The sequence below is a fragment of the Salminus brasiliensis genome, chromosome 4, assembly GCF_030463535.1.
Source record: "Salminus brasiliensis chromosome 4, fSalBra1.hap2, whole genome shotgun sequence".
Lineage (NCBI taxonomy): Eukaryota > Metazoa > Chordata > Actinopteri > Characiformes > Bryconidae > Salminus > Salminus brasiliensis.
This window is the reverse complement of record NC_132881.1, coordinates 27,098,375-27,113,689: the sequence shown is the minus strand read 5'-3', so window position 1 is coordinate 27,113,689 and position 15,315 is coordinate 27,098,375. Positions and strand designations below refer to the sequence as shown.

The 15,315-nt window shown below is 42.5% G+C and overlaps 1 protein-coding gene across 2 annotated transcripts; it reads left to right on the top strand.

Moving 5' to 3' along the window:
* The first annotated feature begins 824 nt into the window (after positions 1-824).
* Positions 825-14,610, top strand: nsd2 (nuclear receptor binding SET domain protein 2). Of its 2 annotated transcripts, none has more exons than XM_072677804.1 (24): positions 825-2,282; positions 2,751-3,542; positions 4,145-4,328; positions 4,428-4,591; positions 4,709-5,152; positions 5,238-5,315; positions 5,402-5,573; positions 5,736-5,798; positions 5,907-6,052; positions 6,220-6,313; positions 6,416-6,528; positions 7,894-7,989; positions 8,088-8,211; positions 8,326-8,526; positions 8,672-8,851; positions 8,984-9,140; positions 9,430-9,632; positions 9,936-10,039; positions 10,139-10,408; positions 10,635-10,751; positions 11,522-11,663; positions 12,870-12,976; positions 13,095-13,293; positions 13,418-14,610. In XM_072677804.1, the coding sequence occupies exons 2-24, from the start codon at positions 2,769-2,771 to the stop codon at positions 13,744-13,746; spliced, it is 4,461 nt and encodes a 1,486-aa protein (XP_072533905.1). In that variant the 5' UTR covers positions 825-2,282; positions 2,751-2,768; the 3' UTR covers positions 13,747-14,610. The 2 variants fall into 2 exon arrangements, with proteins under 2 accessions (XP_072533905.1, XP_072533904.1); XM_072677803.1 differs by having other exon boundaries at positions 4,425-4,591.
* Positions 14,611-15,315: the final 705 nt, after the last annotated feature.

The window sequence follows — 15,315 nt, the reverse complement described above, 5'->3', positions numbered from 1 at the left end:
CACATATATATATATATATATCCTGATTTCCTGAAGATACTGTTCTGTGTGGTATCATGCTGGGCGGCCAGCTCTAGACAATCCTTGCCCTGACACGGCAACAGATTTAGAAACCTACATTTATGGTCAAATGATAGAATATTCATCTGCTTTTCGTCCTCTGGAATATGTCTTTCTAACTGCAGGATGAGGATGCAGTGAGGATGTGTGTATATATATCACAGCTCTGCCACAGCTCAAAACACCGCTCTGCAGGAATGCCATTCCAGTCACACTCTGGCGCGCTTATTTTCGGGTTGCCAAATTGTGACCCATTTTCGTGCTCTTTTAGATTTAACAGCAACACTTATGTGTGATTGTATGTCGGGAAAAAACATAGAAGAGGTTTACATAAACGTGTTCCCTTTTCATATTTTAACGCTAACTAATACATACTGTACGGAAATCAGGCGGGGTTGTTGTCGTCGCATCAACTGTTCCATGTTTAAAACGGAGCAACTGGCAACCTCCCGGTGGAGCCCGCCCTCCCTCGTAGGACGTCACATGGTGAGGATGCCCTCCTTCGCTCATTCCTGCAGGCCGCCCTGTTTCACTGAGCGACGGACTTTTTCCGAAAAACAAAAACAAACGAGCTTAGAATCGTATTTGTTTCGCGCGAGTTGCGGACGGGGTAGTTTTGCGCCTCAGTTTGCGGATTCCCGAAGATGCTCTGCGGCGGGTGGAGAAGGTGGAGTGTAACCGTGTTTGAAATAGCCGGGTGAATTCTGCCGCTGCCGCCGACCAATCGGGAGTGAGTATTTTTCGCGCTGATTGGGATGAGTTTCCCGCAAGCCTTGACTCGAATGAATAGAGGTTGGAGAAGCCGTAATGCTTCAAACGGGCTCATTTCAGCTGGAGATTCATGTTCGTATCGTATGAGGAAAATACTGCTCTGTTAAACACTGCTTTAGAACACGGGGGAGGGAGCGCCGTTTTTGGAGGGCTAGTGCTGCTGGCTAGCCTGTCAGTGGAGCAGCTGTAGTATGCTAGGCTAACAGGCTAGCTGCTCTCTTGTATGGGTTCTCCAGTCTAACAGCACACAGGGGGTTCAAATTCTCTAGCTAGCTAGCCGCGGTAATCAGATCTGACATTCCCGCGGGTCCACAGCTCCTTATATTTCGCTCTCTTTTCGCAGTTGAAGGCTGTGATGTCGCTAACCTTGGAGTCGTGCTTTGCATTAAACCACAGCGGTGTCTAATATTTTATTGATGTGGAGGCTAGTTAGCTAGCTGCAGCTTAGCTGTTAGCCAGGTTCCATTTTAGCCTGATGGCTAACGTGTTTTCTGTGATTTGTGCTGCTATTGTGGTCCCGTTACAGTCTTGGCTAATAACATGTAGCTTAAGCTGAAGCCTTTGTGAGTGTAATTATTTATATTAGATAAGTAGCGCTGGATAATCTAAAGACTGCTGCGATCCAGTCTGGGACAAGTTAGTTATCTAGCTAGCTAACGAAGTAACTAACGCCCATCTTCGAATATTTATTTATTTTATTTATTTATTTATTTGAAGTCGTGTACTTTCAGAAATCGTTTAAGTAATTAGTGCTAAGTGGTCCATTAGGGAAGCTCCATTAAAGCTATTACTGAGGTGCTGTTTTCCTCACAGATCGCTTTCTGATCAATAGGCATCTCACACACAGCTAACGAGGGGGACACTCTGAGATTGCCCATCTTGAATGACAATGAGTTAGCTAGCTTGTTGGCTTCGTCCAGGACTGAGGTAGCTAGCTAGTACTAGCTAGGATGTGTGTTTTGTCTTTGTTTTTTTTTAACGCTTTGGGTTTTTTTTTTTTCTTTCAATGATTTTGTTTAGCATACCATATGCGCTATTACGCACAAGGTGACTTTGTCCTAAACATGGATGCAGGATTTCTGTAACGTTAACATGCAATCCATCTTTTTAATATGAAAATATGAATGATTAGTCGTCTGCTTTTTATGTGTTTTTATATATCCCGGCTCTGAGATCTGTGTACCTGACTAACAGGAGTGAGTTAGAAAGCAGCCTGCACACCAACAGCACATTAAACCATGATCTCATTCAGCAGCGCACTAGCCGGCCACCCACTCACTGCAAACTTAAGAGGGTAGCCATTTTTATGTAGAGCAAAGCCCATTTCGTTTGACATGGGCTGGGGGTTACTAAACTGTGTCTGTGATTTGGAACAGCCAACAGTGTATGATTGTTAGGACGTCCTCACCGTCCGGAGAGTCCGGGCTCTCGGTCTTCTGCAGTCGCTACAGGTGCAGCTGTGTTAATGCACTGCTTTGGCTTTTCTCTGAACGGGTGTTAATTCTGAGATCTGAGCATGCCTTTGCCTTTTTTTAAAGATTTTTTTTGTATAAAAGAGTAAAACTATGCATTTGTAAATATATATTTGCCTAAAATGTTAAATATGTAAAATATGAATACACTAAATTGCTACATACTTTTAATTTTTTTTGGTTTGCTTGGTTTATTGCCGCTATTCCCTTCCCCAGCACACTTAAGCTGTCTCATAAAGGACTTGAGATGGGCTGTATCTGGTGTGTTGAAGCAGGGAATAGTGAAAAACTAGTGCTAGAGTTAGCGGACGCTGTTTTGGAAAAGTCATAAATTGATGTTGAATTTGAAGTGTTTTGGTCCGACCTCTCTGACTGAAATGTGGAACAGTTGTGCAGGATCAGAAAGTGCTCTTTAATTTTTTCGGTTTGCGTTTCAATTCTCAACAGGCCCCCTGATTGGGAGTGATGGACAGTAAGGGGAGGTCTCTGCCTGCAATGCCTGAGCCAAAGAACCCCACCAGTATGAAGCAGCTCTCCGGTTCACCAGGTGGTTGTAAGGGACGTGGTGATGGAAGCACAGATCCCGCTCTTCTTTTGGACAAAGCAGCTACGCAGCTGGCTGCCACCCCCCAGGAAGGTGTTCTGCAGAAGATGAGTAACCACAACCACACGCACGGCCATGACCACACTCATGAGCGTCTGAAGGATCTGACGTCTCGCTTGTTAAATGGCGACCAGGATAAAATGCAAAAGCTCTGTGCTTCCCCTGCTGCACCTCCATTTCTTAAAGGGGTAGATGCTGGTTCTCAGCATGGCAGTCCCCAGAGGAAAGCTGAATCCTCCCCAGAGCTCACCCTCAAAATAACCAAACATTTGACCAATGGAAAGTCGCCGCCACCAAGCCGGTATGAAGTGAGCTACGGAGAAGAAGGGGCAGAGGAGGCAAACGCACCTTTGAGCCTACCAGAGGTTATTCTGGACTCTCCAAATGATAGTAAAGAAGGGAGGAAGAGGAAGAGGGGACCCATGAAGAAGAGAACGCCACTGAACAGAAGGCACCCAATTACAGCTGCTGCTATTGTCCCAGAGAGATCCTCTTTCATGCACGCTACCATCAAGCCATGTGACCAGGCCACAGAATCGCACAACCTCGCCCCAGACACAGATGTTCTACCTTCTGAGTCCCATGACGTGACTGACACTGATGTACCTGCCTGTGTATCTCCGTTGCCTGCTGTGGTACGGCTTTGTTTTCCAATTGTTTTCAATTTTCAATTTTGATTATTTTATTTATTATTATTTTATTTATTTATTTATTATTATTATTATTTCAATTTTAACTTTTATTATGGATGGACAGTTGGACCATTTTAGCTGTTAGAGTCTGAGTAAGAATTGTATTCAAATTTCCCAATACGAAACAATTTTATATTGTTCCATTCATGTAAGGCACCACTCATCTCCAAATCCAGGCACATCCTATATTAACATAGATATCTGTATAGTTGAATATACACCATACAACAACCATGCCTTATATTAATGCTGGCAGTTTTAAAATGCAGCTGAAAAATGTAATATTGTAATTGTAGCTGTTTAAAGGATGTATTGTTTTATTTAAAAAATAATAATAATAATCAAGAACTGTGAAAGTGCATTAGAGAACAAAATACAACATATCAATAGTAATGATGGTTAGAAAATGACAAGTACAAGCTGAAATGGTTTTTAGTGGAGATAATACTACACTTAAAACAGCTAACTATTAGTCAAGAGTATAAAACTAGGTATATAAGTGCTGAGTGAAAGTAACCCCCCCCCCCCTTTCTCCTGTGTGGCAGCTCATGTCTGAGAACAACGCTCACATGGAGGTTGTGGATGATGTAGAAGAGGCACTTTCACAACAGGAGCCTCCTGTGCAGTTTTCTGTGGGTGATGTTGTCTGGACTAAAGTGTCTGGATACCCCTGGTGGCCATGTATAGTCACTACAGACCCAGAGACTAACCTTCACTTCAGACAGAAAGGTAAATGCTGGCACACCCAGTGTGATGGCATCATTAATAAATAGCAGTTGTTAGTTTAGGATGGCCTTGATGACGTAGTGTTTGTTTCTTCTCTAGCAGCAAACAGCAGGACGGGGTTATTGTACCATATACAGTATTTTAGTGACGCTCCAGAGAGAGGGTACATTGCTGGCAAGAATATGGTCATATTTACAGAAAAGGAGCAGTTCCAGAAGCTCTGCCTTGGCAACAAACAAACCAGTCCCCAGTCGGATGGCAAGAAGGTACCACTTTTCGCTCATCGCATTGCATACAGGATGCTGTGACTGATTATATTAACACCTGTTAACCTAGCATGAAGCAGATGTATTGAGTTTTTATCCTTGAAATCTTCTTTTTAGCAGTCAATCCCACGTAAGCTGCGGGTTCCATGGGAGATGGGCATATCCCAGGCAACAGAAGCTGTAACTTTACCAGTAGAGGAGCGATTGACCAAGTTCAGCTTTGCATATGAGGGCAATCAGCCACAGTTCAACTCTCACATGCTGCAAGTGCTGCAGCAGCAACGTGAAGAGCAGAGTCATGGAAAATTTCCAGAGACAGCCAACCTTACTCCCCCAGACTCCACTCAGTCTAGCCCCATCACTGTACAGACTCCCAGCAGCCCTATTCCGTTCCCCTGTCCCTCCGACAGTAGCACTTCAGCAGGGAAAATGCCCCTTGCCACTAAAGCACGTAAAGCACCAGCCAAGAAGGCGCGCCGTAATCGTCCCAACACTTCTGTGAAGAGGAGAAAGAAAGTTTTTGTCCCTGTTGTTCTCCCTCACGCTGACTCTACTGTACAGGTTAGTAGAGTTAGTAGTGTGTATCATCAAATTTACTTTTTGTTCTGTCTGGCCTGCCTCATGTTGTCTGTGGTTTGCATTTCAGGATATCGCCGTTGCCTCATATAAGCCTGAAAGAAAGACAAAATCTGGAACACTGACTAAAAAGTCATTGCTGAAACAGGTGTGAATCTATTTCTTTTCTACAAAATGATGCTATAATGTAGATAACTTTTGGTTTTAATTGCATGAACTTGTGTCCATGTACAGGATGTCCTCTTTGCTGACATTGACCCTCAGTTAAACGCACCTCAGAAGAAACAGAGAAAACTCAGGCAGAAGTTTCCAGCTGCACCAAACTCTCTAAAAAGGAAGAAAGTTAAGGCAGCTGCGAGTATTGCTGAAAATCTGAGTACAGAACTAGCAAAGTCAATAGTAATGGGTGAGTCATCTAGCTTCCCTTGTATACTTCAGTACACACATGTATACTGCACATTAAAGTTGTGGACCTTTGTGCACTCTACATTACTTAATATATATTGTGACCAGATATTTTAGTGAAATTACTTTTCTGCCTTTATGACCAATTTACTTTTGTCTCAAGATGGAAAGATGGGCAAGATGAGGAGAAAACCTAGAAACAACATTGCAGATGCTGGCCCTAGAGGTGAGCTTGTAATTATTCCCACAAAAAAATTGCCTTAATATTTCAAGGTGAATGTTTTGGGCTGAAGTAATAAGTGTGAAATGTAACACATTTCTGTCCATCATACAGGAAGGAAAAAGGCCTTAAAGCGTGCACTAGAGATGATCGATGAAGGAGAAGAGGAGGAGGAGGAGGAGGAGGAGGAGCCGGAGCCGGCCCATCCTAAGAAGAAAGCCAAGCTGGGGGAGGGCATAAAGCCACGCAAGACTGAAAAGGTATACCGGTCTCTGCAGCTGTAGTTGGGTTTATATTTCACTGTGCATTTAAAATCCAAATGGACGCATTGTAATCAGTGTCATTTTACAGACTATTCAGGTAGAAGACTCCTCCGTAGATTTAAAAGTTGATGCTCCTGCTAATTTTTCCTCTTTGTTTCTAAAAGGCACAGACTACTGAGCCAGTTGACAGCATAAAAAGGAGAAAGAAACAGAATTCTTCCATAGAGAAAAGAAAGGGATTCAAAACCTCAGTCTCAGGTAAATAAGCCCGGCAGTGCAGTAAAGGTAGACTGGCTTTTGTTTTTTGTGGTATTTTTAAAACAATGTTTCTGATCTCCTGCATCTCTTCTTTTGTGTCAGGAGAGGAGCCTCCAGTCAAAGCGAAACGTGTCAGAAAGAGGAAGAAGGATGGGAACCAATTACGTACTGCCTCTTCCAAGAAGCGCCGCCCATCAACGCAGTTAGAGCTAGAGGTATATTTGTCTTCATTGTCCTGAGTATTGGCAAACAAGCACAGCATAAGCAGGTTTTCTTGAAATTAAACCAGGTTTCTATGTTTCTAACTAAAAATTCCACTGTGGTCCAGATGACTCATTAAGCCACTAGATAATAGGTACTGAACTATTAAGACCTGTGTTCATGTTTCAGTGGCACAAAAAGAACATGCTGCTACACTGTAGCTTTTAAATAACAGAATATCCTTATGTGTCATAGTTGTTCCAGTATAGATTTTTATTTCTATACTGTTATTATTTCTACAAAAAGAAACATTATATGAGGGCTTACTGTGCACAAAGTTTGTTACTATAAAATAGTAATACTAAAATTGCAGTTTAATGGAAAGTTTGGGCACCCTTACCTTGTTTTGCCTTTTGTTAGTAAATAGTAGTAAACCCAGCCTCTGTAGCTAGTCAAATGAAACATTGTATCCTAATGCAATGCAATCTCCCTTTCCACCCCCATGCTTCACAGTTAGCAGGGTGTTTTTTGTTGTTTTTTTATAAATGGAACACAGTTCCCATTGCTGATTGTGGTTATATTTGGAATTCTTTAGTACACAGCATTTATTTTTATATTTATTAATTCATCTGTAGCATCCTTCATACTTAACTTCACCTGCAACCGTAAGTGCCAGTTTTCTTGAAATGAATCCGTCATTTCTGTAAAAAATGTTTATGGAAGCAAACATGCACAGCCCTTTGACAGATAGAGTTGGGCAGTATTCTCTTTTTTTTTTTTTTTCTTTTTTTTTTTTTTTCTCTACTTCTTCCACCCCTGCTACCCCCGGTCACACCCTGAGAGCACTCACAGCCACACCATGTGGCTTTCTTTAATGGAACGAGGGAAATGGCTTTAATTGACCGTGTACTTGACATATAACTTACGAATACCGTCCTTATTTTCAGATGCCGCCAGCATTTTGAACTCCTGCGGTATAGTGTATTACCAAGCCTACTTGACTCAAATAAATGTTTATTCAGGTTCTTGGCAGTCAAGCCAAGCATCTGAGCAGTCTTCAGTTCACCTGAAGTTCCGTTTCTTAACATTTCTATAGAAACCGCAATCTGATTTGATTCTTCTCATTCTCCTCGTTTGTGAGCATTGATTACTTTCGCTTTCACATCTTTAAACAGTTGCTAGAGGAAGTTGATTAACGTTAGGACAAGGTTTGTAAAGTCTATATATTTTTGTATTTTATTTTTAAGTAATTGCTTAGGAGTTTCACAAAAATGTTTTGTTTGATTAGCTACAGAGGCTGTTTTCTTCTCAATGAGTCATTTGGCAACGGGTACCCAGACCTATCACTTATGTCTATTGTTTTCTGAAATGTGGTTTAGGCTTTGTGTGAGGACCGACCAGATTCTCCCAGTGACAGTACAGATGAAGCCCATACTATCAAGAAGACCAGTGCTAAAAAAGAGAGTGTGTGCCAGGTTAGTGTGTGTGCATGTGTGCGTGCTGTATCTTGATCTATTATGTGTTTTGGTGGTGTTCTGTGCAGGCATTTTTTTGATAATCCGTGTGTGTGTAGATTTGTGAAAAGACGAGTGAGGACTTGGTGACGTGTGAGGGACAATGCTATGCTACATACCACCTGCAGTGTTTGGGTTTGGACCAGCCAATGGACAAGGTGCTCTGTGCTGCCTGCAGGACAGGTAAGCAAGATCGACAGCCTTTGCACGCTCAGATATCACATCGAGGATGCGTTTGTTATCTGAGATGTTCTAAATACATTTAATTTTCTAAATGTCTCTTCTTTTCTTTCTCAGGAGTGCACGCATGTTTTACCTGTAAGCAGTCTGAAGGGGAGGTGAAACGCTGCAGTGTTCTGCACTGTGGAAGATACTACCATGAGGCGTGTTTGCGGTTGAGTGCCTTGACGGTGTTTGAAAACAGAGGGTTCCGCTGTCCGCTGCACACTTGTCTCAGTTGTCACTACAGCAGCCGTGGCACTGCAAAAGCCACCAAAGGTAGCACCCTGACTCCTCCTATTCCTCCTCCCTTTTCTCTCCTTGCATTCATAGATGTGTTTTCCCAATGTAAAATGTTCTTTGCTTCGTATTGTTCTTCAACAAGCCAATAGTTTGTTTTTGTTTCTTTATTGTTGCATTTTAGGAAAGATGATTCGTTGTCTGCGCTGCCCAGTGGCCTATCATGCTGGAGACCTGTGCATAGCTGCCGGAAGTGAGATGCTGACCTCTACAGCAATAGTGTGTACTAATCACTTCAACCCTAAGAAGGGCTACAGCCATCACTCACATGTCAACGTCAGCTGGTGTTTTATCTGCTCCAAGGGTGAGAAGAATGTTTACATAGGACATTTGACTGTCAGTGGGTGAATAGTAGTCAGAAGTAATAGATTTAAGACCTTGGTTATGCAGTGACTTATATGTACGGGGTGTGTGTGTGTGTGTTCATGTGTTGTAGGTGGTCGTCTGCTGTGCTGCGAGTCGTGTCCGGCTGCTTTTCATCCTGACTGCCTGAATATTGCCATGCCTGATGGTAGTTGGTTCTGTAACGACTGCCGTTCGGGAAAGAAGCCCAAGTATAGGGACATCATCTGGGTCAAACTGGGCAACTACAGGCAAGTCTCATCCTGCACTAAATATGAAATCATGTCCTTCTACCAATAAATATGCAGTTAACTGAAATAAATTTAATCTGGCAGTTGTTATTTACAATGGTAGAATATTATGATTAATATAACAATAGATGTACTCTCAGGCCTTGTAATAAGGCCGAGTAAGAGGGTTTTTTTGTTTTGGTGTTTTCTACTGTTCATTTGTCATTTTGGAAATGCAAGGTTTTCGTACGATGCATATATAATAAATGATCTTAAATATGCGTTAATTAGACCCACTCTAACTTTCTAGGTGGTGGCCAGCTGAGATCCGTCATCCCAGAAATATCCCCACAAATATCCAGCACCTGCGGCATGAGATCGGAGAGTTCCCTGTTTACTTCTTTGGGTCAAAGGACTACTTCTGGACCCATCAGGGCCGTGTGTTCCCTTATATAGAAGGAGACCGGGGGAGCAGGCACCAGAGGAATGGAATTGGGAAAGTCTTTAAGACTGGTAAGTCGTCCCCCACCCTTTAGCCCAGATGTAGTCAGCCAGCAAAGACATGTTTGCAGTGAGGTTTACCTAGCTTACACAGAATCTGTCTTGCCAGTCACTGGATTATTTGAACCACTTGGATCCAGTTCAAAACCAATAAAAGCAAATGTGTGTTGGTTAATTCAGCAATTCAGGGAATTTATGTGAAATTAATTTTGTTTTTTTTTTCTTCAGTTTATTGGTTTCAGCTATTTTTTTCTAGCTAGAACATCATTAATGTCTGTGTGTGCTTCACTGTTCCCTTACAATCATGACTTTTAGCTCTTTTGGAGGCTGAGGCTCGATTTAAACAGATAAAGATGGAGAGAGAAGCTAAAGAGGCCCATGAGAACAACAAGAAACCACCACCATATAAATACATCAAGGTACCAACAAACTTTTCATGTGGTGTTTTTAATCTTCCAACAAATTCGGTTCAGACGTGTCTGATTTTATTCATGTGTTGCCCAACCTGTTTTTACCAGATCAACAAACCATGTGGACGAGTCCAGATCTACACCGCGGATATCTCTGAGATCCCAAAGTGCAACTGTAAACCCACAGATGAGCGTCCTTGTAGCTTTGAGTCAGAGTGCCTGAACCGTATGCTTCTGTACGAGTGCCACCCTCAGGTGTGTCCAGCTGGAGAGCGCTGCATGAACCAGGACTTCACAAAACGCCTCTACCCAGAGACCAAGACCGTTCGTACAGCTGGCAAGGGCTGGGGTCTCTTAACTCTAAGAGACATCAAGAAGGTTGGAGCCTAATTATATATATATATATATTTCTTTTATTATTTTTTTTTTATTATTATTATTATTTTATATATAATTTTCTGGAACTTGTGTTTGAACTATATATAAGTATGGTAATAACAATAGCACAGCTGCTTCAGCCCGCATGTATATGACATATAAGATTGTTTTGAGTGCGTCAGGAAAAATGTCTACTATTTGATTGACCCTTGTATTGATCTCTCAGGGTGAGTTTGTGAACGAGTATGTAGGAGAGCTGATCGATGAGGAGGAGTGCAGAGCCAGGATCAGATATGCCCAGGAGAATGACATCACTCATTTCTACATGCTTACCATTGACAAGGTAAACACTGCAGCCTGATTTGGGGGCGTGCATGTCTCACGTGACTGTCCTTGTTCCACTGCACAGAGAACATTTTTTTTGAATGTATCGGGTCTTTTTCATAAGGACCTAGTCGTCTCCATTTCTTTCATGTGTATTTGATTTCTATCTAGCTGATGGGTCATCATTTAGTTCAGGAATTATTTTGTAGTGTATTTGATTGCTCTTCCTGCACTGATTGCAGTCTGTTCAGTGACTGGAAAGTGCAGTAGAGCTAGATGGACAGTATTTGATTGGGAGTGCCGCTGAACAGCCTCCTGTGGCACTACAGTACTAAATACTACAAGCATGTTTTCGGAAATATGTTCATTTACAGCCCCACCAGTGTCTTACCTCTGATTACCTTATCACTTCGGATAGAACTTAATATTGAACTAATCAATAAAATAATTATGGCGCTTAATGAAGTCTATTAATTGCTATGATATTGACCATTTTTCTGATAAATTACATCACAATATACTTTTCTAATTTTGATTGCGGATCCCAGCAATTTTTCAACTGGAATTACTATAATTCATCACAAACACAATTGCTTGTCCTGGGTTATTGAATTGAATGCAGTCCATTTGATCAATTTATCAAATGCCAGGAAAATTACATTCACTGAAGCATTGTTATTTATCTTAAACCGTACATCCCACAACAAATTGATTTTAAGCCAGGTTTGTATAATAATGTCTTTATCTATATTAAACATTACCTGTATTTATTTTGGTGTCTGTGTACAGGACCGGATCATAGATGCAGGACCTAAAGGGAATTACTCTCGCTTCATGAATCACAGCTGCCAGCCCAACTGTGAGACTCAGAAGTGGACTGTGAATGGAGATACTCGAGTGGGCCTGTTTGCTGTTTGTGACATCCCGACAGGTATGCTTAGAGAAGAGCACTGAGCATTTCAAATTTCTGCTAGCTGGACAGTCTGTTATGCTCAGTACTGATAGAAAAGGGGAAAGGTCAATTTTAGAGAGTACATGCACACATGTAGCATTCAGAATTGTCTTTATTTATATTAATTGGAAGTATTTCTAGGGATTTTGTTTAAGGAAAAATATTTGGTTGGCACTTTCTAAAAAGCTGTTGTAGAAATAGCAGCTAGTTTTGACTGAAGTGCAGTGATCGTGTTTTTATGTTTTCACAGTAATATTGCCATTTACCTTATTTAATATCAACACATGTCTAGCACTGACATTTGGGGATATCCCGATCCGATCCAGGCATTTTGAATGTATTGAGTATCGGCTTTTAAGGTTCCGATCCTTAGGTTTGATGTCCGCTGGGCTCCTTTACAACACCACAGAGAAATGTAATGGCACAGAGCCTCGCCGTAAATTAGAGATCAGCAGGTAGAGTGTGTTGGGTGGTTAGCTGTTTTTGTCCGCACTGCTAAAAGCTGCCTATTTAGAAACCAGACTATGGTGGAAAGTCTCTGTTCTACCAGCAAAAGAACCACACTCATTTCTTTGATTCTAAAACTGCTCTGAACAGTACATTCAGAACCTAGAAGGTGGCTAATGCTAATCCACATACAAAGTAAGTGATCTGCAGAGTTGTAAAGGGACTGAGAGCTGAATAGTTGGTGTGTCTGGTGGTGGTGTACTGGACTGTAAGATAGTGAACACGCGCACACTAGTGAACTAGGGCCAGTGAGCACACACACCCAGAGCGATGGGCAGCCAAATCCTGCGCCCGGGGAGAAGAGAGGGTGAAGGGCCTTGCTCAAGGGCCAAACAGTGGCAGCTTGCAAAGCCCGGGTATCGAACCCACAACCCTGTCACCTATAGCCCAAAGCTCTAACCGCTGAGCCACCACTGCCCCACGTGGACACTAGCGTGAATTAGCACAGCTTACCTAAATTGAGGGGCTGTATTTATTTATTTACAGAAACACAAAGATCAGATCACTATCTGTCGACAGTCAGTGTTGACTCGGAGAGACTCTGATCTGGGGATCTTGATCGGGACATTTCTGCTGATATTAGATTTGTATAGAATTGTGTTCAGGTAATATAAGATCTGTTAGGAAGAGTGTTGCTTAGGTTTAGCTGAAGATATGTTTGTCTTGTGCTGTATGCAGGTACAGAGTTGACCTTTAACTACAATTTGGATTGTCTGGGAAATGAGAAAACCGTGTGTCGCTGTGGAGCACCCAACTGCAGCGGCTTTTTAGGGGACAGACCCAAGGTGAGTCCATCTCTGACAAGCCTTGGCAATACTTTTCAAAATTGTTTAAATACCTTTGTTTTGGAAACAAAGCTACAGATGAGACCTTAAGGTTGAGTATCTAATCCCTTTACTGCAGATTACTCCAACTTCGGAGTCCAAAGCCAAGCCACAGAAAAAGAAGCCTCGGAAACGGCGTGCTCGGAGCGAAGGGAAGAAGCAATCGGAGGACGAGTGTTTCCGTTGTGGGGATGGAGGACAGCTGGTTCTGTGTGATAAGAAGGGCTGCACCAAAGCCTACCACCTGTCCTGCCTAGATCGTACCAAGAGACCATTCGGTAAGGGGCATTTTCGTGTGTTTGTGTGTGTGATGGAACTAATGGAATTCTAATGGCGTTTTGAATGATAGGGCAGCTCTTCGCTGTAGTACAACGTAACTGATTTTGTCATCTGCTGAGGCAGGTCGCTGGGACTGCCCCTGGCACCACTGTGATGTGTGCGGGAAGCCTTCTGATGCCTTTTGCCAGCAGTGTCCCAACTCCTTCTGTAAGGCCCACGAGGAAGGTGCGTTACGACCACACCCCATCACAAGTCAACTCTGCTGTCAAGAGCATGACGACTCAGACCTGCAGGCTTCAGCAGAGCCTGCCAAGGAGCTGTCCAGCACCTCTCAAGCCCCTCTGCCCAAAAACCCAACCAAACGTGGCCGCAAACCTGGGACCAAGAACGCCTCTAACAGGGCGGCCAGTAAGGGCCCTAAGAAGAGCTCAAAAAAGGCAGCAGAGGTATAGAGCTGGTGAGACTGCCCTTCTTCCCTCCCTCCCTACCTTCCCTCCATGGCCTGCCTATCTGCCCTCCCTCTACTCATGATTCAGTGGTATTGACGTCGTTGTGACTGTTTTCCAAAACTGAAAGCACTGTGTGTGTTTTGTGTGTGTGTGTGTGTGTGTGTGTGTGTGTGTGTGTGTGTGTTTATGTCTAATCAGGGAAGTATGTGAAGACTGTAGAGCTCCATGGAGCTGCCACATCAGGTCCCCCACCCCTCACGCACTCAACCTCTCTCCGAATCGAGTGTGCGCACACTGAAAAACACACTCATGCACACTCGTGTCAATGTGTGTTTAACACAGAGCCAACAGACCAAACAGCCTCATTACTACACAGCATTACCGACGCCAAACTTGAATCTTTTTATGCCTATTTTAATCTTTGAGATAGATGCCTTTTTTTTTTAACAGTAGATATGTATATGGAAATTTATATGAAAGACCAAAATTATAATACTGGAATTATTGATAGTAACAGGCTGCCAGTGAGGAGTCTGGTTTTCTGTTTTTTTGTTTTATTATTATTATTATTTTTTAACCAGCGGTATTGTTAAATTTAAGACACTATGGATAGCCCTTGAATTATGTTTCTTTCTATAGACAATTATAGAATGCATTTAACTATAGAGCAGCCTATTTTTTAGCACATTTTTGTTAGCTCATTTTTTTGAGTTTACGTACCATGCTAGAATGTTAAATACGTCTCTGTGAAAGTCTACCTATTCAGAGTTTTGTTTGTTTGTTTTGTTTTTTGTTTTTTTTAAAGGCACAGTGAATTCAGACAGGGCGCTTCTGTGAGATTTGGGTGAAATAAAGCTTTTTAAAGCAGTTCAGTGTGCTTGTGTGCGGGTTTTGTTTATTGCGAGTAACCGTAAATCTGGTTAAACTAACAGATCCAAACGTTCCTTTCCTAACATGAAATCTAGGGCTAGACTTCATTTTCCTCTCAGTGCAACCAACATTAAGAACAGGCTCATTCCCATCCTGGAAACTGATAAATTTTTTGTGAGCTTGGGTCCCATTGGGTTCTACTGAGCTGCCAGTACAGCTGCAGTGTGCCCTCTACGAGCCTCTGGGACGGTACTGGAAGGATGGAATTCCCACTCTTCCAAAAGATATTCCCTCCAACCATTTCCATCATCCTCAGACTCCTAAAAAAAAAAACAAGTCCTTCAGTGACCCCTCGCTTTCAATAGATGGGGGTACTGCCCTCATGGAGACCATTCTGATCAGGACAGTGGAGGAATGCCATTCCAGCAAAATACCTCAACAGTAGAACCGTTCCCCCAATCCCACTCTTTCGACACCAGCTATAACATTAGCACCATCTGCCTAATATTGAGTATCTCTTTGTGCTGCCACAACAGCTCTTGACCATTCGAGGCTACGCTATATGTCCAAATGTTTGTGGACACCCCTTCTACTGAATGCATTCAGCTAGTTCAAGCTGCACCCATTGCTGACACAGGTAAAGGTAAAAAAGGTAAAGGTGCACGTATTTGTCACTGTACAGTGTTCACTGCACAGCGAAAT

Excerpts from the sequence above, each read along its gene's own strand:
- nsd2 (XM_072677803.1), top strand. The coding sequence starts at position 2,769 with ATGGACAGTAAGGGGAGGTCTCTGCCTGCAATGCCTGAGCCAAAGAAC. Across the intron at positions 5,316-5,401 it reads AAAAGTCATTGCTGAAACAG|GATGTCCTCTTTGCTGACAT; the intron begins GTGTGAATCTAT and ends GTCCATGTACAG. Across the intron at positions 11,664-12,869 it reads TGTTTGTGACATCCCGACAG|GTACAGAGTTGACCTTTAAC; the intron begins GTATGCTTAGAG and ends TGCTGTATGCAG.